Raw genomic sequence first — 26002 nt, forward strand, 5'->3', positions numbered from 1 at the left:
TATTTAAAAGTGCAAAAAGGCAAGATAAGCTAATACTCAGGATTGAACTAAGGACCAACAGATTTGCAATCTGCTGCGCTACCACTGCGCCATATCAGCTTAACTTGGCAAGTGGCACTCAGAAACATTAATGATAGATATTAATGTTAAACTATTTTCCGGAATTCATAGTTTAATCAAACTATTGTATATTACAGTCTGTTTTTTAGTCAATGGATATCCATATAATAAATATCATCGAGTTATATATATATATATAAATTATATGAATATTTTATAAATATATAATGTATACTCTTCGAACACTAATATAGCTTATACATATCTATATGTACTTGTAAATCCAGTATTCATGGATTATATTCAAAATTGAAAATTTTAAAATACTTGTCATTAAGAGTGCCTAAGTGATGGAGGCACCATCTAGGTAAATATTATCGATATTTTCAAACCTTTATGTACGCAGAGAGTGTAGACGTTAGCATACTTTACTTTTGCGCCAGCGACTCATGCACTACATGAATCTTGCACATGAGGCCTGATACGAGGTGTCATAAAACGCAGGTCTCAAATCTTTCGGCACCGCCCTGGTATATTCAGGTGCGGCGCTGGGGCCCGTTTTGATTGAAGTATGCATAAGAGGAGTTGAATGTTTCTCGCGACGTTAGGTTTACCAAATTGGTATTAGTGGTATGGAAATACTTGAGGTTGAATTGCTTTATACTCGCCAACCCTAGTTGAAACCGCGAGTTTGTAGAGGAAGGTACGGTATCCACCATTTGCTAACGCATAAAAAGGAGAGCCACACACGCGCCAGGCGACTTTTTCAATTGGGGGGGTACATTAGGTAATAAGAAAATAAACGCATCATTTCGCTTCTTTGTAGCCCGAATCAGATTTTAAGTTTCCATCTCAAATCATATTAGCTTCAGTTTGAAGCAAAAGGTGCCACACAGCTTTCCAACAAGTCGCAAACCTAGCTCTTCGATTATCACATATAAATTCTTCTCACCTTGCAACAGAGTTGTCGTTTCCCCCTCAATTATCTATTTGTCTACACTTTCGTCTACTATTTTTTGAGGATGTCAAGATACCACAAAAATTACCCATTGACACCTGATACGTCATTGCGAAACCTCTCCAAGGGGGGCACAAACCTGACCCCTTTAACCTCTCACGCTTATTCCAAAGCTAAGCCAGCATCTGGAAAACGTAAGACGTCCCCAGTGTGGCTTCACTTCAGTACCCCTATCATAAAGGGCGTTGCTTGGGTCAAGTGTAGCCACTGTGATTGGCAAAAGTTGAAAGAAAACCTCCACGGATCAACCTCGAATTTATCTCGGCATTTGAATCTGCTTCACCCTTCCGTTACTAAAAAGCAGGTGGTGGTACGTCTGGAATTCCATACAAGTGAGACGTATGAGCGCCCGAGAGTCACTCAGGCACCTCCATCCCCTGATACCCTGATTTTGCTTCCTCTGCCAGTGATATATCGCGACGTTGCCGTTTTGGAGCAGCAGATTAAAACTCCGGGCGAATTTAGAGAAGGGGCCGCAAGGTTGGGTGGCGAGGAACAATTGGTTGACCTTTTCCTTCAAGTTCCAGATATGTGGAACTTTCAATCCTTCAAGCTGCTTCGAACCATTTTTCCAGGATCCGCTGACCAGAACGTTATGGTTAGGGCAATACGGCACGAGGGAATGTCACACTTTGAACGGTTGAAAAAGGCGCTTGGTAGCGTTGCGTACGTTTCTCTTTCAGTAGAGCTTCATACGGGAAAGACTGGGAACGGAATCTATAGCATCACCGCCGCTTTTATTGATTCCAATTTCCAGAAAAGCGAGCGACTTCTTGACTTCAATGCTCCGTTTATCAGCCGAAACCTAAATCTGGGAGAATGTGAGACAGAAGCGTTCTGTATGGAGAAACACATCTTTGAGAGGTATTCTCACTTGGTTGAAAAGTTTGGAATTAGTGAAAAAGTATGCAGTATCACTGTGGATGTCACCCCGAACATCCTGGACGACTCCCCTAAGTCTGTGAAATCACGGCTTATGGATGGTTTGGGGTTTGGTAGAGGTTCAAGCGGTAGGGTTTTTTGTTTGAGCTCCGTAGCCTCTCACCTTTCTAAGAAATTTCTTTCCAACTTTGATGCCACTTTTGGGAATCCAGCCCAAAACAGTCCGATCAGCAAAATCAGGGGCTTTGCTAAAACCATTAGGATACTGTTACCTTTACGTCATTTATGGATTTCATCAGCTTCTAGATTGATTGGGTGTGACATGGATAATGGAGGAGACTGGAAAGCCACTTTCGAAATGTTGAGCCAAGCTCTGGAGTTGAGGGAGTTATACAACAGGATCGCCCTGGAGGAGGTTGACTTGGCACATTACATGTTGTCTGATCACGACTGGCTTTTGGTGAAACAGGTGAAACAGATTCTTTCGACATTCAACAAGATTTTTAAGTCGACCACTGCTACAAATTCGGGAATTGGCGAAGCCTTGAGGTTGCACTATTTGATTTTTGATATCTGTACCGACGCAGTTTCACTTTCCGGAAAGAAAGTTACGGCTGATACAAAGATATCCTTTCCCAGCTTAAGAAATGTCAATAAGGAAGTACTCGAATCGTTGGGACGTGCCTTTAGACCACTTAATACCTACTTCACTGATGTTGAGAACTATAAACTGCTCTTGATTCCATCACTTCTCGACCCAAGATTCAAAACTGATGTCATTAAGGCCAACCACGAAAGTCACGTTGCTCAGGCGCTTATCCGGGAGATTTCCGAGACGATTAGGGATGAGTGTGGAAAATCATATGCTACTCAGCCCTGCGACATGTTCGCGTCGGATTTCAACTGTGACGACGATGAGGATGACCTCTTCCCCGTCTATCACAATCCAACCAAGCAAGATGAGCTCGACTTGTATCTCCTGCAACCAGTTCAGAGGGTCCCACCGGAAGGTGTCATGCAATGGTGGAGGGACAACTCAAGCTCCTTTCAAGCCCTAGCAAAGCTTGCACGGAAGTACCTTTGCGTGCAACCGTCCTCCTTGTCGTTAGCAAGATTGGTAAATATGGATCCTGAGTTTCTTGCCAATAGAAGGACCCAGATGTCCGAGGGGTCGATGCGCCAAATGGTTTTGGGCAGGGAGAGACGGAGGTGTAACGGGGTAGTGTTTCCATTTATGACTGATAGGGCAGAAAACAGTGATCCAGAAGATGGAAGTTACTGTTAATAAGGCAGGTGAACAGCTAGAGTACCAAAACCCGTACAACGGGTTCCTGTTTAGAAACCAGGATTGCAGAATATACGGTCAAATGAACATTTGAGCTATTTAAAACCAACGAGACAAATACTTTACGAATATAATGCATGATTTTAAATGATACTGACGAAACTATATTCAATCACCACACCAAGATGTACAAGGATTTCGTCATCATCGGTTGGGTAAGTTCACCTCCTGCCGTTTACCGTTATCATAATGGCCTTTAGTCCAAACCAGGCCCCTTGGATAGAGTTTCGGCTGAATGGTTTATTCTACTCTAACCCAATTTAACGGATAAATACATTCTCAATCAAACATTCAACCGGGGGTAGCTTTGTGTTTACCCCAATATCACGTGAGTACGAACTAATTCCCACAGAACGCACGCGTCCAAGCGCACGGAAAGTTGGAAAAGCTACGCGTTTTTCGTGTCCTGTAGGGGAAAAAAACGTCTCTGATCTCCTTCAGTGCAAGCATAGACCGTCACAGCACATCTAGGAATATCTGCCAATTACGAGGATTGCCACCGATTACCGACACAGGCCCCATTTATACAGCAATAAAATTTCAGCTGAAGCAGCCCGAAACGTTGCACCTACCCACTTTCAATCACCGAGTGCCATCAAGTGCCGCCAACCACCCACCTTAGGCCGCACTTTCACATCTGGCCACCAGTGAACGCAATCCTGATTCAATTCTCACACAATGGACCTATCTCCTGTCGAACCAACACAGCCCACACAGACACAGCCTACGCAGTTACAGGGTCTTGAGGCCCCGGAACTCGCAGATCCCAGCGTGGTGGCGCGGTTTCTCTGCACCACGGGCCAGCTGAAATTTCTCGACTTGCAGCTCCCGAGTCCGGCCAGGGAAACGGCAGAGTGGACGTTTGGGCGCAACGCGGGGTCTGACTTCCCGCTTCCGAAGGGGTCGTCGCGGCTTTCGAACCACCACTTCAAGGCGTGGTACTCGCTCACAGACCGCAATTTGATGCTCCAAGACGTGTCAACCAACGGCACCTACATAAACAACACACGGATGGTCAAAGGAACAAACTACATTGTCAACCAAGGCGATGAGATCGCGGTCGGGGTGGGGGTTCCAGAGGACGTGCTCCGCTTTATCGTGGTGTTCAACCCAAATCCGGTGGAACCACCTAAAACCCGGACTGCAGACGAGGGAATCCACAGACACTACATCATCCGCAAGGAAATCGTGGGCCAGGGCGCGTTTGCGACAGTGAAAAAGGCGATCGAGCGCGCAACGGGGAAGACGTATGCGGTGAAAATTATTAATAAGCGCAAGGTGCTCACGACAGGCGGAACCGCAATCGTGGCGCGCGAGTTGGCAATCTTGGAGAAGTTGGACCATCCGGGGATTGTCAGGCTCCAGGCATCGTACGAAGACGCGGACAACTACTACCTCGTGATCGAGTTTGTGCCTGGAGGCGATTTGATGGATTTTGTGGCGGCGCACGGTGCGGTAGGCGAAGAGGCCGCGCGCGAGATCGCACGCCAGATTCTTCATGCGATCGAGTATGTCCATGCATTGGGCATCTCGCATCGTGACTTGAAGCCGGACAATATTTTGATCATGCTGGACGACCCGGTGCAGGTGAAGATCACGGATTTTGGCTTGGCAAAGGTGTCCGACCAGAACTCATTCATGAAAACGTTCTGTGGTACGCTCGCGTACGTGGCGCCGGAGATTGTGCTGGGAAAAAAGCCGGCCAGACGGAAGGGGATCCAGCCGCAGGCGCAGCGGCAACACTACTCGTCGTTGGTGGACATGTGGTCGCTTGGATGCTTGGTGTTTGTGATTCTCACGGCACACTTGCCCTTCAGCGGGCTGACCCAGGACGACTTGTTCAAGCAGATCAAGAGCGGGGTGTACCACCAGTCGTTGCTCACGGAGCACGGGGTTTCTGGCCCGGGCCGTGGCTTCTTAGAGAGCTTGTTGAAGGTGGATCCGATGGAGCGGATCACAGCCACTCAGGCATTGCAACACCCGTGGATCGTAAACGAGAATGATTCGGTGGTGAGCTTGTCGCAGTCGCAGTCACAACACAAGCAGTCGCAGCGGGGGGAATTTAGCAAGCCGTTGGTGTTTGCGGATGGGGAGAATGTGTTCAAGATGCCGAAGAAGATACCGAAGGAAAATGCGGTGGAAAAGAATCAGGCTCCGAAGGAACTGGATGTGGCAAAGAATGAGGTAGGGGGTGAGATGGTGGAGGGTGAAGCGAAGGAAGTTTCCCCAAGCGAGGAAATTCTAGGGACAGACCGAAGTGAAGCGGTATCGATAAAATCGAACGACGGGGGCCCATTTCCGTTGGAGACAGATTTCGCATCTATCCCCCCACAAGCGGAGTCCACGCCAAAGGCCGAACACGGCTCGCCCAACCGTTCCCCAATTCGGTCCCCCCTCAGATCCGAGAGATTCACGTCGAAGATTGGCCCGGAAGAAGACTTACCGCGACTTTCGGCTGTTCCCGGATTAGAACCACCCTCTTTTCACTCCCTTTCGATGGCGACTTCCTCTCGCCGTTATTCCAGAAACGGGGTGCCCGGGGACGCTCCGCATTCCACTCCGCCCGGGACCTACCTTACGCTCCAGCCCTTATCCGAGTCGATTCCACACCAGCCCATCCATATCCTCCAGGGAATGAATCCGTTTGTGGTGGGTCGAAGCGACAAGTGCAATGTCACCATCACCGATGATCGTATGTCAAAGATCCATTGTGGAATAACCAAGAAGCGCCACCCCACGGGAACCAACACCAACATCTTCGAGTCGCCCGCAATGGGCCTTGATGACGTCTGGTTGATCGACAACTCCACCAACTCGTGCTTTATCAACCAGCTGCGCATCGGTAAGGGAAAGAAGGCCAAGATCTTTGATGGTGACATGATCTACTTGTTCAACGACAAGCAAAAGCACCAGATGCTCGGGTTCCGGGTGTGTATCAATGATGGTACCGGGTTATTCAATGGCGGTGAGCGTCTGGACGTCGAGACGGAGGACCACATGTTCGATGCATCCCAGCTCCCGGTCCCTGTGCCAGTAAAGCTCGAGGAACCGCCAAAGCATGTTGTGCCACAGGATCCGTCGGATAAAAAGGTTTTGCCTGTGCTTAGGTTCCCTCCTGAAACCGCCATGGTCCCGACTGCCCCAACATCTGAGAACGGAGAGAAGCGGCGGGCACCCGAGGTGGAGACCAGGGTTGTGAAACGCGCGGATTTGAAGAGCGATCTCGAGAAGCCCGCAGATGCGTGGATACATTGATGACCAAGATGAAGCGTCGAGACTTAGATGTTATATTCTTGCTTTGTTCACTCTATAGTCTGAATACATCTTGGTACATAGGTATAATTATGATTTACAATTAACATTGTAAAGATCTTTTCCAGTCGGCACAGTCCTAGAGCGTCAAACGGTAACCCTCCTGTTCGGGAAATGATTCAATTATACGCCAGGGGAAAACGTCACTTAATGAGATTGTGAATGTGGTTCAGATGCCAATTCTCCAATGTTTCTTTCCTAACATATCGGATACCCTTTTCATGGTTTCGTGTACGACCGTTTACACCGCCCTGGTTGCACCCATATGGCTCTCGACGCTAGTTCCATGTATGGATCACTAAAATATAGTCCCGGTTTAGTTTTAATTATCGCAGCCTCAATACCACATATATTCCTTTAAGCTCGGTTAAATAGAATAGAAATACCTGCTAATTGCATCATCCTAGATATCTTTGTACTTATCGATGCAAAGTCCAGACGGGATTCTGCGTCATTGCGCAGCCGCATAGAGCCACAGGCAGACCCAGCGGGCCCCTATTCTGCAAGAGGAGAACGTCTATTCTAACTTTGCGCAGCAAAGCTGTCAATTAAACTCTTTTTGGTCTATAAATATCGCCACCTCCCTCCTTCTTCTCCTTCCCTTCTCTTTCTCTCGGTCTCGGAAATCTTTATCTATCTATTAGCTACCTACAGCTCCTGATCAAGTAAGACCATAAAATCTGAATCACCCCCAGCAGCCGATCTAGTACAACGCTTCAGACCCCTGGCGCAATCTCCACACTAGAAAAAGAAATTTTTGTCGATATCCTACACGGAGTCACACACTCTCAGCAACCTTGCACGCCCCCTCTTATCTACTTTCCCGCCACTTTAATCCGCACGGTTCCGAGTATATATAACTTCTTCCTCGCACTACAGTTACCTTTACACTCAATCCGTAGTGTATACACCTTTTTGAAACGTGCACAACCATGAAGCTCTCATTCTCTATTTTAACCGCCATTGCGCTTACTTTGGTCTCTACCGCCGAAGCTGGCAAGCATTCCGCCAAGATCTCCAAGGTGCCGATTGAGGAGACCTTAAAGGACGCCGACTTTGGTAAGTATGTCCATGGCCTTACCAACAAGTACATCAACCAGTTCAACCGCCACGTCACCCAACAAAACGCCATCTTGGGCGCCGAGCAGGTACCATTGGTTGAGGTCAACGGTGGCCACGACACCGACTTGACTAACTACTTGAACGCCCAGTACTTTACCGACATTCAGATTGGTACGCCTGGCCAGACCTTTAAGGTTATTTTAGACACCGGGTCTTCCAACTTGTGGGTCCCATCGGTTGATTGCTCTTCTTTGGCCTGTTTCTTGCACGCCAAGTACGACCACAGCTCCTCCTCTTCTTACAAGGAGAACGGTACCGAGTTCTCTATCCAGTACGGTTCCGGCTCTTTGAGTGGATACTTCTCCCGTGACACCTTGACCTTGGGTGACTTGGTCATTCCTAACCAGAGTTTTGCCGAGGCCACCAGCGAGCCAGGCTTGGCTTTCGCCTTTGGTAAGTTTGACGGTATTTTGGGCTTGGCCTATGACACCATCTCTGTCGGCCATGCGGTTCCACCGGTATATCAGGCCATCGACCAGGGCTTGTTGGACAAGAAGCAATTTGCCTTCTATTTGGGTGACACCAACAAGGACGCCGATAAGGGCGGTGTTGCCACTTTCGGTGGCTACGACGACCAGTACTACACCGGAAAGATCACTTGGTTGCCAGTCAGGAGAAAGGCGTACTGGGAGGTTTCCTTTGACGGTATTGGGTTGGGCAATGAGTACGCCTCCTTGGAGGGCCACGGTGCTGCTATCGACACCGGTACCTCCTTGATTGCCTTGCCATCTGGGTTGGCAGAAATCTTGAACGCGCAGATCGGTGCAAAGAAGGGCTGGACCGGCCAGTACAGCGTTGACTGTGCCTCTCGTGACACCTTGCCAGACTTGACCTTTAATTTCTCCGGGTACAACTTTACCATCTCTCCATACGATTACACCTTGGAGGTTTCCGGTTCGTGTATTTCTGCGTTTACCGGCATGGATTTCCCGGCCCCAGTAGGTCCATTGGCGATCATTGGTGATGCTTTCTTGCGTAAGTACTACTCCATTTACGACTTGGAGAAGAACGCGGTCGGTTTGGCCAAGTCCGTTTAGAAAGGGACTGTTTTATAAAAGTGCGCAGATCGTTTCTTAAAGCTCACTGGTGTGTACGCTGGTTTTCTCTATTTTATATGTTATATGCCCCGAATTTTATCTTTTGCTCAAATACCCTGTAGAAACCCTAGCGGTGGAACGTAAGTAGAGAAGTGGAATCGGTGTGGATTTTTTTTTCTCTTTTAGCTGTCCAGTCTAAGACGTTAGTGCTAAAACTGGTAAACCACAAGTCCCACGGGCAAGAAAGGGTTGACCGATATTTAAAGACCGATCTCATGTATAGCCGATGGCTCCATTCGAGATCCTAGAGGCTAGTATTGCATCTGAATTTCCAGACTTGATGCCACATCGTGTTAATAAGTGCTGGTTCGAGCATGGCCTCTTAGATGCCGTTCCGAAAAGGTATTACTAGGACTGAACGAGAGAAACTACGAATCAAGTAACCCTAGGATGTGTCGGTTAAAAACTGCAGAGTTTAGTGACAGTTTAATAGATCTTAGTGAGGGACCAGTCACAAGAGAATAGAACTCGAATTGACGCTAGTATTAGAAAGGTGTCGGACTTTCATACCTCTTGTATTTTCTGAGTGTTCCTAGAGGCAGTACTCTATCGAGTAGGATAAGGCCTAACAGCCCATTCTCTGGGGAAGACTGCAACCACTCATAGCTTGGTGCATAAATACCCCCCCCCCTCCTACGTCACTGTAAACAGTCATTGTCGCTATCGCCGCACGAAACGCACCTGGCGTCAGTTCGCGAATGCGCAGAAAGCAGAGATAGCCCCAACGGATATGCGAAAAACGTAAACAATCCGACAGAATGGAAATACATCGGTTACATGTCACTACTGTAACACCTACAAACAATAAACCATATACGTACCTAATATACGGATTTATTTACCGTTTCATCCGCCTAATACCAACCACTCCACTCATACAGTCAACCACCGTCTGGTGATATTAACGCCTTATTCCTTATACCAATCCCATAACCAGCGCAAACCAATACGCCCGGTATCTTGTTTACCCAAAGCTTTTCCCAGACCAAAATAACTCCACTTTATGTTTGATCCACCGACGTCCACGCCGACGCGTTTCTCGTCCATTTCGAACTCACAGCGACGCAGACCGTCGCTGTCGCTCTCGCTTTCCTCGAACAACCTGTCAAGCCTTCGCCTAGCGCCACCATCGTACAACCGCAACCAAAGCGGCAGCGTTACGCCGACACGGTCGGGTACGGGTTCACCTATTCGCAGCAGACCCGGATCATCGCTCTCAACGTTCCGCCCGCAGACACCGCTTTCCAGCTATGCCAACTATTCAGCGCCGCAGTACATAGGCACAATCAATGTAGCGATCAGACCCAAACCAACGGTACCCGGTGCCGCGGGGAATGACCGGTGGTATGTTGACTCTAGTCTCAATGTGATTGCGTACCCGGATATTGGCGAGTTTCTGTACGATCATGTGCTTGACCCAGCCGTGACAAATGCACAGGTGTATACGTCCTGTGTGCAGCCAATAATCCAGAAAGTAATGTCGGGCTTCAACGGAACCGTTTTTGCATACGGCATGACAAGCTCCGGGAAGACGTGGTCTATGCAGGGTAGCGACGAGCACCCCGGGGTGATTCCGCTTTCAATCGCGGAGATCTTTGGGCACATCGTGCGCGATGCTACCAAAGAGTATAAGGTGTGCGTTTCATACTTGGAGATTTACAACGAGAAGTTGATCGATTTGCTCGCGCTAGACACCGCAGCTGGCGCCACCAGTGCCCCCGACTTGAAAATACGCGATGACGCGGTCTTAGGAGTGAGAGTCGTGGGTTTGCAGGAGGTGCCGGTCAGCAGCCAGACGGAGTTGATGCGCATCATCAAGCGCGGCGATCAGGCGCGCAAGACGAGCGCGACGGACTTTAACGCGCACTCGTCGCGTTCACACGCCGTAGTGCTCTTGCGCATCACGTGCCGCGCGGACGGAAAGGAAACTTTCTCCACCCTCTCCTTATGTGATTTGGCGGGGAGCGAAAAAGCGACCGCACAGCAGGAGCGCCGCAAAGAAGGTTCCTTCATCAATAAATCCTTGCTAACGCTCTCGAACGTCATTTCCAAGCTCTCCTCATCGGTGTCTGCCGGTCACATTCCGTACCGTGAGTCGAAGTTGACGCGCCTTTTGCAGCCGGCGTTAAGCGGTGACTCCCTTGTGTGTGTTCTTTGCACGATTCAGACTACGATCAACGCCAAAGCGGAGACTGTCAACACGCTTCGGTTTGCGGCTAGGGCCAAGAACGTGGTGTTACATGCCATGAAGAACGAATCGGCGGTGGCCGATCCCGAGGCTACCGCGCGCATTATCCAGACGTTGACAGCGTTGGTGGAGAAGCAAAAGAGCGAGATTGCGGGCTTGAGGAGTGGACGCTCGGTATCGCCGTCTGGCTTCTCTGGTGGCGCGGACGTCGCAGAATTGAAGGCGGAAAACAGAATCTTGACGGAGCGGGTCGAGCATTTGGTGCGGATCGAGGAGCTTGACCGTGCCGAGCACATCATCGTTAAGAATGACGTGTTGAACTTCCTCACGACATTGCGGCACAGTGCGGGTGAGGATGACCGCACGTCCGAGCTTATGATCAAATTGGAGGAGATCTTCACCAAGCAGGCACGCCACGTGGACGAGAGCAAGAGCTATATCAAGCATTTGGAGAACCAGTTGTACCGGTCGGAGACTCTCCGCCACCGTCAGGAGGAGGAGACGCAACCAGCGCCGCTGCCCATGCAGCCTCCACGGACGCCCAACCGATTCAGGGCCCTGGTCTCTGACCCGAGCGAAGCGATAGTGACCATCAACGAACAAGCCGAGGAGTTGACCAGTTTGCGTGACCAGTTGAAGGACAAGGAGCGGATAATCAAGGCGTTGAAGTCATCGAATATGCTCCGTGATTCATTGCAGCCGAAACTGTTGAACTATAAGGGTGTGACGCGGCTGGCGATGGCAGGTATCCCTGACTTGAAGAGCGAGACAAAGGACTATCCGATGAGTGAAGACCAGGAGAACATCTCTCCAATGTAGTACCGAGATGAGACAAGGATTTATAATTGATTCAATTGTCGAAAAGCTTTGTATTTGCGTGGGCTTTAGAAGGGAGATTTGTGTATGAGGGTTAGATAATGGAATAGGTATAGATAATCAATGAGATAGAAATATTTGTAGTCAAGGGTGGTAACCCGGTCTTATCGGTCTAAACACACTCTACAAACCACGGATGGGGTGTGGGATGAACAGTTGTGATTCATCCCCATGAGAAGGTAACGAATATCTGGATGGTGGACCTGTTTATCCACATAGAGTTCGGATCAGAACAATGATGTAATTTTTTTGAATTAAAGGTTGGAAAATATAGTTGAAGTGTACCCGGTTGAAACCTGGACTCATTGGATGGAGAAGTACCTGGCGCAGTTCAAATGTTGAAGACATACGAGTGTTTCAGACGGGCCTCTAACCTCCGAGAGAACCTTGGTATGTTTGTCTAATAGACACTATGCCCAATTAGACATACCTACACATGCGCGATAGAGATACATATACTGGGACGAATCGGAATTTTGGTTTGTGTTATATCTAGAGCTATCATACTTTAAGCCATACTAGACTAGTTTATACAGGCAAGATATAAAGAGTAAACGGAGTACAAAAGACTAAAGTATACCTCTCGCATATATCAAATCATCTCCTTCAAATAGTGCTCATTGACTCAGCTGAGACCCCTACTCCACAAGGCTGAGCACAGCGTTTGGATCACCGTACTTTGCCTTGTTTTGGTCAAACAAATCGACCAACCCCTTAACGTACAAGTCGTGGTAGAACTCAACCTCCTTGCGAGTAGGCGATGGCCTGAAGGGGATTTCAATCGGCTTGCCGTAGACTAAGTCAATCTGCTTGCGGAACGGCATGAGCCCCATGGAGTAGTTGAACACGCCACGGGCATGAAACAATGGCACTGTGAAACCAAAGTTCTTCTTGGTCCATTTCTGGAACTTCCATATCCACGAGCCGCGTGTGGCCTTGTTCACCTCATACACTTCGTTCTCGCCAAAGGCATAGATCGGTACCAACGAGATATCACCCAAGTCCAACGCCAACTTGATAAAGCCCTTGCGCTTCCGCAACACCAAGTCATTAGAGTGGGGCAGCGCAAGCAAACTCTCCTGGGCACCGCCCACAACGATGCACACAGACTGGTTGTGGTCGCGAATGATCCGCGTCATGTTGCGCTTCCCCACGGAGGAGCAGCCAAGCGCCATGATATAATCGCGGAGCAACGGCAACTTGAACTGATTGATTAAGGTCAAGAGGGAGACAGGAATGCCAGGAAATGCCTTTGACCAGCCGGCTCCTTCGGTCGCCATTGCGCCAAAGGCCCCCATGGAGATGATACCGTGCGGATGGTAGCAGAACATGTAGCGGGGGCCTGTCTTAACCCGCTTCTCAAACGGCTTCTTCACTGCCCCTCTCAACGCGCGCTTGAACCAGTTGGTTTCTGGCTCGTCTTCCACCCACTTTTGGGTGAAGGTGGGTTGCAAATCAACGGTCTTGTGGATTCGGATCGGGAAGTACTCCACAAAGCTCCGCCAGACGGGCAAACCACGTACGCGCGGTGAGTAGCGCCGCGCAGCATTGCCATTGAATGGTGTCTGGTCGCAGAGGAAATAGATGAGGTAGATCCCAATAAACGGCCACATGAACGGAATAGCGAGCATGTAACAGAAGAGTGAAGTGAGACATGGGATCGTACACGTATGCCACAAGACTGCAAGCGTCTGCCACCGTCTGTGCAGCGGTGTGTTCATCGGCGCAAACCGGATATTTCTGCCCTTGATGTTAATTTCAAGTCCCCCAACCGATTCTGTGTCGCTGAAGCTGTCTGAAGATTGCGGGGGAGGGCGGGCAAAGTCAGAGGCGGAGCTCGAAGCGGAGCTGGAAACATTTTCCCGTCTTGAGCGAGAGGCAGCCGATGGCTCTGTAGTGGAACGTTCTTTTAATGTCATGGCCCCAGAAACAAAATGACTTGTAGAATGAGCAGCTTCAGGGTAGACAAGAGTCTTTTATATGCTATACTGGCCGTGAAAATTAAGCTAGATGTCGGGACAGAAAAACATTTGGAAGCAAGGGATACTAATGGGAGGATACATGCAGAGGTGCGGAGTGACTGAATTGTGGCCAGGGCACGTGCAGGATTCCCAGAAGGGTAAGAGAGCCAGGGCCATTGTGGGGCAACCAGGGACTAAACACGGAGTTTTTTTTTTACGGCTGAACATCCGACTATGTAGTAGGGTGATACAGGTTAGATTTACACTACTGGGCCTTTTGTGCCTAAGAAACTCGAGTGTAGTGCATCGTTATAAGAAGAAATCTTGGTTCTTGAAGGCGATCATGCAAAGTAATGGGGGCATCGGAATAGGAGATGTAAGGCAGCGTCAGTGTATAGAAAAAAAGCTTGGAGAGTGATCCTGGGATGATTAGTTGATCGATCGTTGAATAGTTCTTGGTGAAATTGGACACGGCGCATGCATCCAGCAGCATGTGATTGTTCCTCTTGACATGTGCCTGCACATTGCCAGTTAGTCTTATAAATACGGTATAAGAATGTTTTTAGAACGCTACGAGACATAAAAACCGTGTTATTGGGACAGTCTGTATTTTTGTAACTAAATTTTTGAGCACACAACATACACAAGGGGGTATACTAAGAAAAATTTTTTTTTTTTTTTTTTTTTTTTTTTTTTTTTTAATTTTATAGATCGTGTTGACGGTAACCACCGCGTAGAGCGGTCAGTAATTAGAGAGAAAAGATGAAATGTATACATCCAGATCCAACCAATTAGTTTTTCTGTGAGAAACATAAAAAAAAGTGTATGCGAAGAAAGATTAGAGGATTAAAGAAACGGTGAAGGAGAAGGAAGGAAAATGCAGGAAAGATACTATGGCTGTGTGTTTATTCTGATGTACAAGGGGGGTTTAACGGACATTATTGGTGAAACGAGTGAGCGGTGTGGACATGACAAGACGAGTTTGAAGTTCGCTTCTAATACGCTGCTGTTGCTGTTGCTGGTATTGTAGTTGAGAGCTCAACAAGGAACTGTGCTGCTGAGGTTGAGAGGCATCGTTAGGATGTAACCCAGTGTTACCAACTTGCGGAGAATAGTATTGGGGCTGCTCCGCTGGAGGCTGCGACTGAGACTTAAACAACTGGTTCATACCGGGTGGAGCCGAGCTGCTGCTGGCAAACGGCGAGCTGACTGATCTAATAGGAGCAGTACCGCTGACGTTACCGCCCGAGAGCTGCTGAAGTTGAGCCACCCGATTGTTAGTTCCCGGAGTACCAAAAGGAGCATGCTGGAAACCCTGTTGCTGCGAAGGCTCCGCATGAGGATGTTGGTGGGAGGGTTTTGGAGATGCCACGGCCCCGTTGATCGCACTAAACAACTTACGGTCCGCAGTGCTGGCTGGAGAATGATAGCGTGGTTGGCCTGCGCTAGGGTAGTACGCTTGGGGATAGTGCTTTTCAAGTGGAAGCGGGCAGAATTCCATGTCGTGTTCCAGGTCAAAGATCTTGTACAAATCGAGTTGCATACGGGCCTGGCGAGCTTGTTGGAAGCGCACAGTGATCGGATCTGATGGGGAAACAGAGACTCTGCCTCTATCGTTAACTTGGGACATATTTAACGTTGGAATAGTATCAAAAAGGGACCAAAGAACAGAATAAAATGGTGTGGAGAATGATGCAAGCCCTTGTAGATAGATCACACGACTAGAAACGGAATCAGAAAAAGTGGGGATAATAAACTTTTTCAAAACGTCAAACCTTGGCTGATAATGTCGGAAACGTGGTACACAAGGTTTGGAGGAAAATATGAAAAGGCTGGTACTAAGCTTGAGAAAGTGCAGAGAAACGGTTTTGTTACTCTGATCTCTGTCCACCTTACGGCTCACAGCCCGCATGAAAAAAAAAAAAATACCTAAAAATTTTGCGCTATGTGAGCAAAGCCGCATGCTGAAACTTGTACGTGGATGCTGAATTGTGATGTCATTTTACAGTAGGGAGAAAATTTGTACTTATTTATATCCATTGATAATTATACTAGACTATATATGTTTCTTCAAAGCTGTGCCGTACAATGGAATTCCATCATATGAATATATCACAGACATTTAGAATTGACCCGGAAAATGCACACCAGACAGATGTGCCTAATACCGTTCAGTCTCCACATACATACAATCAGTATGCATGATTTTCTACTAGCGATCAATATCCATACCTTGTTCCTCAACCTCCAGCGAGCTATTCTGGTTGCTGTCCTCGACCCTCCTTACTGTATCAGATTTGATTCTCAACCGGTCTATCGAGACATTGAATTTCGGATGAACATTATCACACTCCCGACCCGCAGGGCAGAAACCAAACAAATACAAGGGGCATATTTCCCTTTTGACGTGTCGGCGCGGACATTGTGGACCGTACCGACAGAATCCAAGGTTGAAGTCCTGACACTCGGGAATCTTCAGCTGCGGGTTAATGTGTCTGTACAAACATTCATTGCCCTGAGTGCAAAACCCATTCTTTGTGAAGAATAGACATTCAGGCATCTTTCTCAAGTTGTACTCATGCAAGAACTCGCAGTTGTCGTTCTTCTTACAGAGGCCACGAAGCCAATGCTTGCACACCACCTTGTTGCTGAACATCGAGGAAACATGTTTGTTTTCGCAGTTCAAACCATTAGGACATGAATTAATGTTTCTTCCATCGTAGAACTGGCAAATGGGTCTTTCGGGGTCTGTTGTGAGGTCGTACTCTGACTTGAGGAAAGGCAGGAACTTGAATGTAAAGTTTGATCTCTTTGGTCGTAAAATAGCGGACATTGTTGTCTATGTGGAAGTGTTGTAATGGCCAGCGTATATAATGGCGAGGTGTATAATGGCAAGGTGTTTAATGGCGAGATATGTAATGACGAGGTGTATAATGGCCAGTCTATATAATAGCGAGGTGTATAATGGTTATATCAACCTCTAGACTTGGTGATTGATGGCAACTTATTTGTAAGCAATATTGCCCGAAAATGCCATTGATTATGGTACTGACACGACCAATTTTTATCACCCAAGCCCAGCCTAAATAGCGCACCCTACAATGAAATAGAATTAATGTGCAAATACTATATCTATATACGACCTACTGGTCTTCTGGGGGCCCATTCTCGTTCTTGAAAACTCTTTTTCTCCATTCCTTCAAATTTTTGGCCTTTGCGTATTTTCTCTTGTCCTTCATTCTTTGGTCCTTAGGCCTGTATGGAGCAAACTTCTTTAAGCCAATAAAGTCGTTCAAGTCCTTGTCATCCGCAAGGAATATCTCTCTGGAGGTCAAACCGAATGAATCGGGAGAAACTTCGCGGTATTTGAACTTGACGTCGTCGGTGATGGATCTGCCTCTCTTTCTTTCCTGCTCTTCCTCCACCTCGTCGATGATTTGCGGGGTGTTTTTGAGGACAATCTTCTCGGCAGTATCCTTGATGGATTCCTTTTCCTTCTTCTTAGCCTTCTTGTCCTTCAACTTGTCCTTCTTAGACTTCTTTTGGACTGGACCGTCTTCAGCATCTTCGGTGCTGTGCTTACCGGAGGCTTCCACCTCACTTTCATCGTTCATCATGTCGCTGTCATCGCTCCACTCAGGTTTGGCACCGTCGTCGTTGTAGTATTGTTCGTCGAAAATCTCGGTCATCTTGGCATCCCATTCGGCCTCGTCGTAATCGTCCTTCATCAAGGTGTCACCAAACACTCTGGTGATGGTTTCGTCGCTAACTTCATCGCCGACCGCCTCCTTGATCTGCTTCAATCTGTCCATCACCTTGTTGACTTTGATACTTTTCTTCTTGGTGATGGCCTCATTCTTCTTCTCCTTTTCGACTCTGGCGTCCTCATGCTTCTGCTCTCTGGCCTTCTTACGAGAATTAGTTTTGGATCGTCTCAAAGTGGCCTGGGTACGGGCGTAACTGACAATCTCTGCAGCGCTAGAGTCCTCATAGCGGAAATTGTACACTCTTTCAAAGTTATCCACGGCATCATCAAACTCTTCATCGTCTTCAACGTCTTCGTCGCCCTCTCTCTTGTCCAAGTTTATCATCTTATCACCCTTCTGAGGGATCCAGGCGGTGGAGCCAATAAAGGCATCCAAGAATTGGTCTCCTTCACCTTCAGGGGTTGGCAACGCGAGCTTTCTGGATGGGTGCATCCTTTCAGCATCAATGAGATCCGCTCTGGTGAGCGGCGCTTTCTTCTTCAAAAAATCTTCGTCGTCACTTTCCTCGATTTCGTCCCCGCCGAAAGCGTTCTTGATTTCAGACAAAATCTGTTCCTTGTCCTCGGCCTGCTGCTGGACGTAGGTCTTTTCCATTGGCATATCGATTTCCTCCTCCTCGTAAGTATCCCCACCGGTCAACAAGTTCATCCTGTGATAATCCTTCAAGTACATTGGCTTGTGTGACTCCTTTTTAGCGCCCATCTTCTGGACCGCCTTCTCAGGGTCTTCGAAGAACTTGACGTTCGGATCAAATAACTTTGGATCTTTCAGCTTGATTGCGGTCAAAACCTCGGAAATCCCCGACTCAACGTCGTTGGTAATTAATTCACCAAACTCGTCCTCATCTTCAGAGACTGAGTCTTCGGATTCAGAGGAATACTCTTCCTGCTTTGGCTGCTTCTTTTCCTTTTTGGGAGCGGCAACAGCAGCGGGGACCTTCTTGGATGCTACTTCGAGGGCCTTCTTGGAAGCAGACTTCTTTCTAGGCATTTTGTGTGTGTGCTAGTAGCGTATCAATCTGACGGAATATTTTTGTTCCGTAGAAAAAAATTTAAGACAAACAAAAAAGAAACGAAAAATATTAACGCGATGAGATGCCGGGACATTATTCCGTGTGGTATAACGAGGAAACTAGGAGCATAAAAATCCGTAGATAAACGATTGATCTATTAAAATACAAATATTATAAGCCTATTGAAATGAAGCATAAGCCCCGAGAACCTTTTAATTTGGCAGTATGAGGTTATATCAACGATGCTTTTCCGGGCGCCAAGACGCACCTTTCAATCCAGAGTGTTAGAAGGTGCATGCGAGAGCCAAAATCCAAGAACTTTCGTATATACCAAGGTTCTAACGAGGCTATACCGCACAGCCCATTCTGTGCAATATAGCGGTGTAAGCCAACTGACCTCAAATCTTTGGTTTTTTTGGAATACATCATTACACTGCTAAGCGAGATTACTTCCATCATATTTGGTAGCAGATCACTGAGCTGATGACACAAAGGCGGACACAGACCGGTGACTAGATTTCCTTTAGACTGAGGCTCGTTCTAGGGAACCCTACGTATAGGTCATTTCAAATTTATAAAACCCTGGCAAAAGGAGCGTTTACCAAGACTTTAATTGTAAGCGGGAGTGATTTCATGACTGCTATCGACATTACTAATGTTTACTAATGCACGTTATTAGACAAAAACGGTATTTGTGGGAAGTAAATTGATATTATAGCAAATGGCCATGCCTCACACTTCGGAACAGGCTATGTTAAGCTAAAAAAATAAACCTAATATTCGTTTAAAACAATCTTTGATGTTGCATACTCAACCATTTATTTCTTGAACACCAAGAGATATAAATAAGTACCATATCCACCCCCAGATATAACTAGTTAGCCTATCCCTAAATATTATATATACAAAATGAATGCTAGATTATCCTTCTCATTCATCTGCTTTATCTTGGCTCTGACCTCCACCGTTTTCCTGGCCCCCACCACGACGTACAGCCTAGACCAATCCTTCGCCACCGCTGTGTTGAATGAAACAAACTATGACAGATCGTTGCACGCAGTTGCAAATGTCACCTGGAATGAAACGCTATTTCAGTATGCCGCCTTGAGAGCGGATAACTTCACTTGCCCTGAACCATTCTCTGCCGGCAGTAACTTGGGTCACATTTCTGAAAATCCCTACGGAGAAAACTTGGCCATCGGCTACTCAGATGTAGGCTCAATTGCCGCCTGGTACGATGAAATATCGATGTATAACTTTACGGCGGGAGAGTTCTCGGAGTCTACGGGTCACTTTACTCAGTTGATTTGGAATGCAACCACCCAGGTGGGGTGTGCCAAGAAGTACTGTAACCTGTACTGGGGTACTTATGTTGTTTGTGAATACTACCCAAGAGGGAATATCATTGGACAATTTGTGGAGAATGTTTTTCCGTTGGGAGGGGCCCAGAGAGGTGACGTTGTATCGTCTTCCAGCTCAACTGCAAGCTCTAGTTCTAGAGCTTCACCTTCGAACGCCGGTTCTAGAACGTCAACCTCTGGTAGATCATCAACCTCTAGTAGATCATCAACCTCATCCACTAGTTCCCGGAATGTAGGGGTATCACCGCAGACAGATGTCTCTGGCCCCTGGAAGCTTACAACTATTCTCTTTGGCTTATTAATGACGGTATAGTTCATGGTGTATCACACTGCCGCCGAGTCCCCTTACAACTTAATTTTTTCAGATCAGATACTAATCTTTGACGAATGGCAATTTGACAACGTATATCACATCTAACTTTAACTTTTATTTTAACTTTCTACACTGTCAAGATCTTAGTCTGGTAGAAAGATACGAAGTGGGATGAGTGAGCCGCACGTTCTCGGAAATAACCCCGCGTATTCCTTGCATGCAATTACCCATCAAGAGTCGGTAGCTGGGACTCCTTTCTCCGTCAGGATATATCCTGTTCATCCTTTTAACAGGGTATAGAATGTTTTTATTGATATAACCAATGCAATATCATGCTTCTCTAGACGCGAGCAATCACTCTTGCCATACACATCCCATAGTCTATGCTACACGCCGAGTAAACATTAGATATTTTATTCTTCAATGCCGGGACAAAGAAAGATATTTTAAGTGAAATTCACAGAACAACAAATTGCACAACAATGTATTAGATCTAGACGTTGTATGCGGCAACCAAAAAGGCAGAGACGAAACTGAGCTTGAAGCTCTGGTTGTTCCAGACCAAGTCGTCAACATCCACTCTAGAGCCAGCTACCTTGACCACCCTGTTCACAGTAGGCAAAGTGATGATCCCCTTGCTCTGCAAGTATTGCAAACCCAAGTAACCCGAGACCGTCACAAAAACCAAAATGTGGGACAACTTCCCAACAATGATACCGAAGAACAACCCCGTGATGCTACCAATAGACAACTCGTGGTAGTTCAACTTACCCCCAAATCGCTGTCTAACGACCACTGGCTTGTTTTCATTGAGAACTTTGCCGGTCTTGTCGACAATTGCGTTGGTTGCGGAAGCAAAATCGTTGTGATAAACCGCTCTGTTGGAGGCCAAGAAATAGGTGGAACCAGTTAGCCCAAATAATAACCCCAATCTCAAGGGCGTGACAGAAGCATGCTTCGCATTGGAGGATTGGTGGAATGATCTTGCAGATCTCAAGAGAGACTGGGTCTTTTGAGCCTTGGAGAAGGTGTTGAAAACACCGCTGAAGCCCTGGCGAGCGACGGATGACTTAGATGCGAATTTCAAGGGAGACAAGAACATATCGAGAGAATTGCAAAGTAGATATGACCCAATTGAGTAGCCTATGTGTGTCGAAGGTACTTATATTAGGTTCGGAGGATTGTTATGTTTTCGGACGTTATTCATGACCCCGCGGAGGGTTTCGGGAGTGTCCACTCCCGAAGTCTACAGGTCAGCTCAACAAAGGGAGGCAGCAATACAAGTTTTGGGTGGAGTGGATGCCGGATCTAGCCCGTGCCACGATACGTCATACACGGAACACGTGATAACGTATGCAACAGGATAAGCTGCCCTATGGGGAAGTTTCTTTTGTTTCCAGGTATGGGAGACTTCCCAACAGAGTCCCTTCAGTGCTTACACCGAATAAATACGTACTAACCTTCAGCAGGTTAATGGTTTAATATATAATAAAATGTAAGCTACTGCACATATTTTTTTTAAAAAAAGTCCATCCGGGAACCGGTGACATCTCTACTTTGGAACTCCTTGACTGGAGGATTATCTTTGACCACAGAAATTTATTATATCCTACTCTCTCTCGCGCTTGGACCGTTTGTTCTCGTCGGAGGCACTACCACCACTTCTCTTCAAATGGCCTTCGGTCTTTCTTTGATTGTTGCCAAACATCTTTATCGCCAAGTTTTCCTCGTAAAACTTGTAAATCCCGTTTTTAATCTCAGGCGACTTGAAAAAAGTCATGAAACCCTGACTGCCGTACGGCGAAGAAAAGGAATGGGCCATGTAGGATGTGCTAACGAGTCTAGAGCTATAAATATGGTCGAATGCCCCGTTGATGTTCAAATTAAACTTGTAGCACAAGTAGGCCATCACCGTAGCTATACTCAACTCGTTATCCAGTTGGTCCTGGGTAAAAGACTGAGAGGAAGTAGGGGACGGAAACGTTGGAAGGGATACGGACGAGGACGACGAGTTCAACGACGACAGTAAAGATCCCAAGGGGGACTTCCCAGGGTAGTTTTTATCGGTCAAAACCAAGACAGAGTAACTGGGGAACTTACTTCCTATGTACTCAATCAACTTTACAACCTTAAAAAGCGCTTCAGAAGTGGTATGGGCCGCGACGATAGGGCTAGTAAGGCGTGGTGCGTGAGAGAGATGCGAGGGGATGGAGTTAACATACAACTGGTTTAACTTGGGCTGGTATTCCGAAATGAAGTTCAACACATCAAGTGACTCCTCTGGCATCAACTTGTCTGGCGAGAAATGTGGATCAACGATGAAACACATCATTTGCTCCGCATTCTTGTTCTGGCCGCTGAGAATGCTGGCTATGTTTTTAATGGCATCCGGTGCCGCCTGGCAAGAGATGATGATTTTGACATTGTTGAAGCCCAAAAAATCGTTGTCGCCATATGAATGTCGCACGTTGTCATCGGGTTGGTTACCGTTTAACGAGCCTAGCCATAGCGATGGACACACCTGCTGTGGTAGATGGTTGTTAGTTGGAATGTGGACGTAGGATGCTGAAGAGCCAAAGTTTGGCATGTCATCATCTACAAGCATGGTTGTGATGTAGGGAGGTGTATGTATGTGGGACGGGAGAGGGATGAAGGCTACTGGATGTGCAACGAGGGATAAACAGGCGGTTAAACAACAAATGAATGTGACGCTGTTTTCTCAAATTTGAGCAAGGGAATTATGGTTCTGGACGCAAAATTTACCTATGCTTCTACAGACAAAGTTATATAAACCTTCAAACAGCAGCCACAGGAATAAATTGATTATTGTTGGCGTCACGTGCGGCTTGCGTCTTCTCATCAACCTTTGTAAGACGTACTTTTTTTTTTTCGCCGTTCCGGCGGCCAGTCTACCAAACGGCCGCAGCCGTACGACCAGACGACCTTATAGATTATATGAGAAGATCCCGTCTTCCGGCGAGTCGCTTAAAGTCAACAATTTGGTATAACGTCATGTGTGCTAACAGAATCTGTTTCCGAGGTTCATAAGCTGTTTCGAGATACCACTACTATTCCTGGAGGCTGTTAAAGCTTCCCGGCCGATTAGACAAAGCATATTCATCGTTCCATATGCCTTTATTGACCCACCTCCATACCTGTCAAATAAGATTGTACGCCACTCGAAAATATCCTGAAGAAATGTATCACACTAATCCACACCCAGATTTGGCACACGGAAAGAAGGCCAGAGGAATAATCCACTAGGTTCTACAGAGAACTTGGGCCCTTATACTTTCATATATCCAAGAACAACCTTAGGCCCTCATAACAATACTGTTATTAAATATAGGCTGATGTTTTAGGGACCTACAGAGAAAATAATAATCAAACATTAGAAACCGTATCCTATGCGACATGCAACCCTCAGGGTATGTCTGAGCTATAGAGAGGTAATTGCAACATCGCCCAGAACTGTTTCCAGTTGATTCACCTTGATTTTCTCCACGTGGTCACCAGTGTGTACTGGCTGGGAGGCGCCAGCGGTGATGACGGCTCTCTTCTTGTACTTGTTTCTCTTCCCAGTCCCCATGTGTTTTTCATTCTCGTTGAGACAGACTCGGAGCGACTCCGCCAATTGCTCATCTCTTTTACCGTCGAGCTGGTACCACATCTGGTACTTGGGCATTCTCGTGCCGTGCTCCAAGATGTACTCCATGCGCGTCACCACGTCTGCTTGGGGCTTGAAACTATTGACGACAATCGGAATGAATCGGTGAGGGATGTTCGACAATCTAACGGTCATGGTGGTATACTTGATATCTGGCTCGATGAGCTCCGGCTCTACGTCTTCATCGTCCTTGGAACCACCTTCGTCGTCCAGGGCATCACCTTGACCTGACCTGGTTCTTTTGCGGGAGGTTCTGCGTCCACCCTTGCCACCTTTCTTCGCTGAGGGCTTGCGGGACTTGGTAGCCACGGGCTCCTCCCTAATCTCTTCCGTCACAACATCTGTATCGCCCTCCTTTGTAGCCTCATCTGTGGCTTTTTCCTCAGTGCCGTTGGTAATGGCCTGTTCTTTTAACTTTGCTGCTTCTTGCGCTTCCATTTCCTCTTTCAACTTCGCTTCCTCAGCTTCCCTTTTCAACCGCTCCTTCTCTTCCTCTTTCTTTTTGATCCGCTCCGCACGCTCACGCTTCAACCGTTCATACTCCTCCACTTCGACCCTGTTGTGGATTACCATGAATGACACGAGAATCTCGCCATCCTCGGTGTTGATTTGGTCCAAGTCTGGCAAATCGGAAACATCAATCGGATCAGACATGCTACCCGCCACTATCTCATATATCGCCTCCTTGGGAAACCAGTACCTGACATTGCTGTTTTCCACAAACTCAAATACTAAGTTCGCATCGTGCAAGTACTTTTCCTGGAAGGCGGTCAATCGAAGCTCCTTTGGAATCTTCGTCTTCGGCGCCTTTAGCCTGGCATCTTTCGGTTCTTTCGGAGGTTTTGCTTCCTTTAGTGGTTTTGGAGGCTTGGGGAGCTTTGGCATCTTCATCAGAGGTTTGGGAAACGCGCCTCCCTTAGGGCCAATCGGGCGGTAGCTAGAGGTGGGTGGGGGCTTATAATTGGCAAGACCGCCGTAGCCCATGTCGCGGGCGCGCTGGATATAGCCTTGAAACTCCAAGATCTGTTCTGTAGAGGCGCCACCCGAGGCAACAATCTTCATCAATGTGTTTAATGGAGGATCTACTCGCGCAATCGCATTCAAGTTGTTGATCATCATGGTATTCTCCGGCGTCTGCATGATATCATTTGGGGGCGGCAGTGGTCGTGGTGCAACATCAGGTGGTGCTTGCTTGATTCCTGGGGCTGGTACAGGAGAATCAGTTTGTGATGGAACAGGAGTTACCGGAGTGGGCTTCGGTGCAGCATTCAGCGGAAGGACGCTGCTGGGAGGATTTGCAAACGGCTTATTTGAGGTCTTAGGCACAGTGGGACCCAACAGGGTTGGTGTTTGAGGGGCTACCTGGGGCTCTGAAGAGGCCGGTGGGGTTATTTGGGGCTCTAAAGAGGCCGGCGGGGCTATCTGGGCGTTTGGTGCTTGAAAGGGTGGCTGCGGGATGGGGTGTATTGGGGGATAGATCCTCTTAACATCCGGTGCATACACAATTGGACCGTTTGGGTGATACCCGTACTCTGGCTTCACCCCAAGCTCCATGAATCGTGGCTCGGGTTTTTCCTTTTTCGTGGATCGCTCGTCCTTGACAAGAAAGAGTCTGATTTCAAACGTGTGGGGCCCTAGTTCGAGCATACAGTCACACAACTTGTTCATTTTGTCTCGCGCATTTGTATTCTGGATCTCGTTTCCAGCCTCGTCGATGGCGCCCTTCACGACCTTTGACCAGTACAACTGGAACGTTGTGGCGTCGAGCCACGTTTTGCGCGAACGTGCTAGCGACGTGTAGAGTACCGCACTGTCTTTGATGGATAAAGGGTAGGCAAGGACCGAGTAGTCGGGCTCATTCGTGGAGACGGGCAAGCGGCTAACGATTTCAAACGGCCGAGGAACCTTCTCAAGCTCTGCTTCATTTTCGAGCGCAATGATACGTCTCGCAGCTACCGTTGTACGGCGCTTTATCCTTGGTGGCATCGGTATAAGGTAAATGTGTGTGATGAGTGACGGGG

The 26002-nt window shown here is 47.5% G+C and overlaps 12 protein-coding genes and 1 non-coding gene across 13 annotated transcripts; 5 read left to right on the plus strand and 8 right to left on the minus strand.

The window, feature by feature from the left end:
• Positions 1-27: 27 nt before the first annotated feature.
• Positions 28-99, minus strand: BABINDRAFT_t321. The gene has a single exon. It is a non-coding gene; the product is annotated as a tRNA-Cys (tRNA).
• Positions 100-2318: 2219 nt separating this feature from the next.
• On the plus strand, positions 2319-3245 carry BABINDRAFT_9854 (uncharacterized protein; the record flags this gene model as incomplete). Its single annotated transcript, XM_019133031.1, has 1 exon — positions 2319-3245. One exon carries the CDS (start codon positions 2319-2321, stop codon positions 3243-3245), a length of 927 nt encoding a protein of 308 aa, XP_018983201.1.
• A 372-nt stretch (positions 3246-3617) lies between these two features.
• On the plus strand, positions 3618-6983 carry RAD53 (serine/threonine/tyrosine protein kinase). The gene has a single exon (XM_019129801.1). The coding sequence runs from the start codon at positions 3984-3986 to the stop codon at positions 6558-6560; it is 2577 nt and encodes an 858-aa protein (XP_018983202.1). The 5' UTR covers positions 3618-3983; the 3' UTR covers positions 6561-6983.
• Positions 6984-7195: 212 nt separating this feature from the next.
• APR1 (proteinase A) lies at positions 7196-8868 on the plus strand. Its single transcript, XM_019129802.1, has one exon. The coding sequence runs from the start codon at positions 7550-7552 to the stop codon at positions 8774-8776; it is 1227 nt and encodes a 408-aa protein (XP_018983203.1). The 5' UTR covers positions 7196-7549; the 3' UTR covers positions 8777-8868.
• A 766-nt stretch (positions 8869-9634) lies between these two features.
• Positions 9635-12194, plus strand: BABINDRAFT_163251 (uncharacterized protein). Its single transcript, XM_019129803.1, has one exon. The coding sequence runs from the start codon at positions 9840-9842 to the stop codon at positions 11841-11843; it is 2004 nt and encodes a 667-aa protein (XP_018983204.1). The 5' UTR covers positions 9635-9839; the 3' UTR covers positions 11844-12194.
• A 160-nt stretch (positions 12195-12354) lies between these two features.
• BABINDRAFT_163252 (diacylglycerol O-acyltransferase) lies at positions 12355-13846 on the minus strand. Its single transcript, XM_019129804.1, has one exon. The coding sequence runs from the start codon at positions 13817-13819 to the stop codon at positions 12539-12541; it is 1281 nt and encodes a 426-aa protein (XP_018983205.1). The 5' UTR covers positions 13820-13846; the 3' UTR covers positions 12355-12538.
• A 727-nt stretch (positions 13847-14573) lies between these two features.
• BABINDRAFT_163253 (uncharacterized protein) lies at positions 14574-15732 on the minus strand. The gene has a single exon (XM_019129805.1). The coding sequence runs from the start codon at positions 15489-15491 to the stop codon at positions 14790-14792; it is 702 nt and encodes a 233-aa protein (XP_018983206.1). The 5' UTR covers positions 15492-15732; the 3' UTR covers positions 14574-14789.
• A 152-nt stretch (positions 15733-15884) lies between these two features.
• YTH1 (cleavage polyadenylation factor RNA-binding subunit) lies at positions 15885-16708 on the minus strand. Its single transcript, XM_019129806.1, has one exon. The coding sequence runs from the start codon at positions 16692-16694 to the stop codon at positions 16074-16076; it is 621 nt and encodes a 206-aa protein (XP_018983207.1). The 5' UTR covers positions 16695-16708; the 3' UTR covers positions 15885-16073.
• A 270-nt stretch (positions 16709-16978) lies between these two features.
• BABINDRAFT_163255 (uncharacterized protein) lies at positions 16979-18682 on the minus strand. Its single transcript, XM_019129807.1, has one exon. It carries the CDS (start codon positions 18616-18618, stop codon positions 17005-17007), a length of 1614 nt encoding a protein of 537 aa, XP_018983208.1. The 5' UTR covers positions 18619-18682; the 3' UTR covers positions 16979-17004.
• Positions 18683-19484: 802 nt separating this feature from the next.
• Positions 19485-20364, plus strand: BABINDRAFT_163256 (uncharacterized protein). The gene has a single exon (XM_019129808.1). It carries the CDS (start codon positions 19550-19552, stop codon positions 20312-20314), a length of 765 nt encoding a protein of 254 aa, XP_018983209.1. The 5' UTR covers positions 19485-19549; the 3' UTR covers positions 20315-20364.
• An 80-nt stretch (positions 20365-20444) lies between these two features.
• BABINDRAFT_163257 (uncharacterized protein) lies at positions 20445-21544 on the minus strand. The gene has a single exon (XM_019129809.1). The coding sequence runs from the start codon at positions 21414-21416 to the stop codon at positions 20808-20810; it is 609 nt and encodes a 202-aa protein (XP_018983210.1). The 5' UTR covers positions 21417-21544; the 3' UTR covers positions 20445-20807.
• A 282-nt stretch (positions 21545-21826) lies between these two features.
• Positions 21827-23043, minus strand: BABINDRAFT_163258 (uncharacterized protein). Its single transcript, XM_019129810.1, has one exon. It carries the CDS (start codon positions 22917-22919, stop codon positions 21924-21926), a length of 996 nt encoding a protein of 331 aa, XP_018983211.1. The 5' UTR covers positions 22920-23043; the 3' UTR covers positions 21827-21923.
• Positions 23044-23753: 710 nt separating this feature from the next.
• On the minus strand, positions 23754-25967 carry BABINDRAFT_168840 (uncharacterized protein; the record flags this gene model as incomplete). The annotated part of the gene is made up of 1 exon (XM_019130616.1): positions 23754-25967. One exon carries the CDS (start codon positions 25965-25967, stop codon positions 23754-23756), a length of 2214 nt encoding a protein of 737 aa, XP_018983212.1.
• Positions 25968-26002: the final 35 nt, after the last annotated feature.

This window comes from Babjeviella inositovora, assembly GCF_001661335.1.
Source record: "Babjeviella inositovora NRRL Y-12698 unplaced genomic scaffold BABINscaffold_13, whole genome shotgun sequence".
In the NCBI taxonomy this organism is placed as follows: domain Eukaryota; kingdom Fungi; phylum Ascomycota; class Pichiomycetes; order Serinales; genus Babjeviella; species Babjeviella inositovora.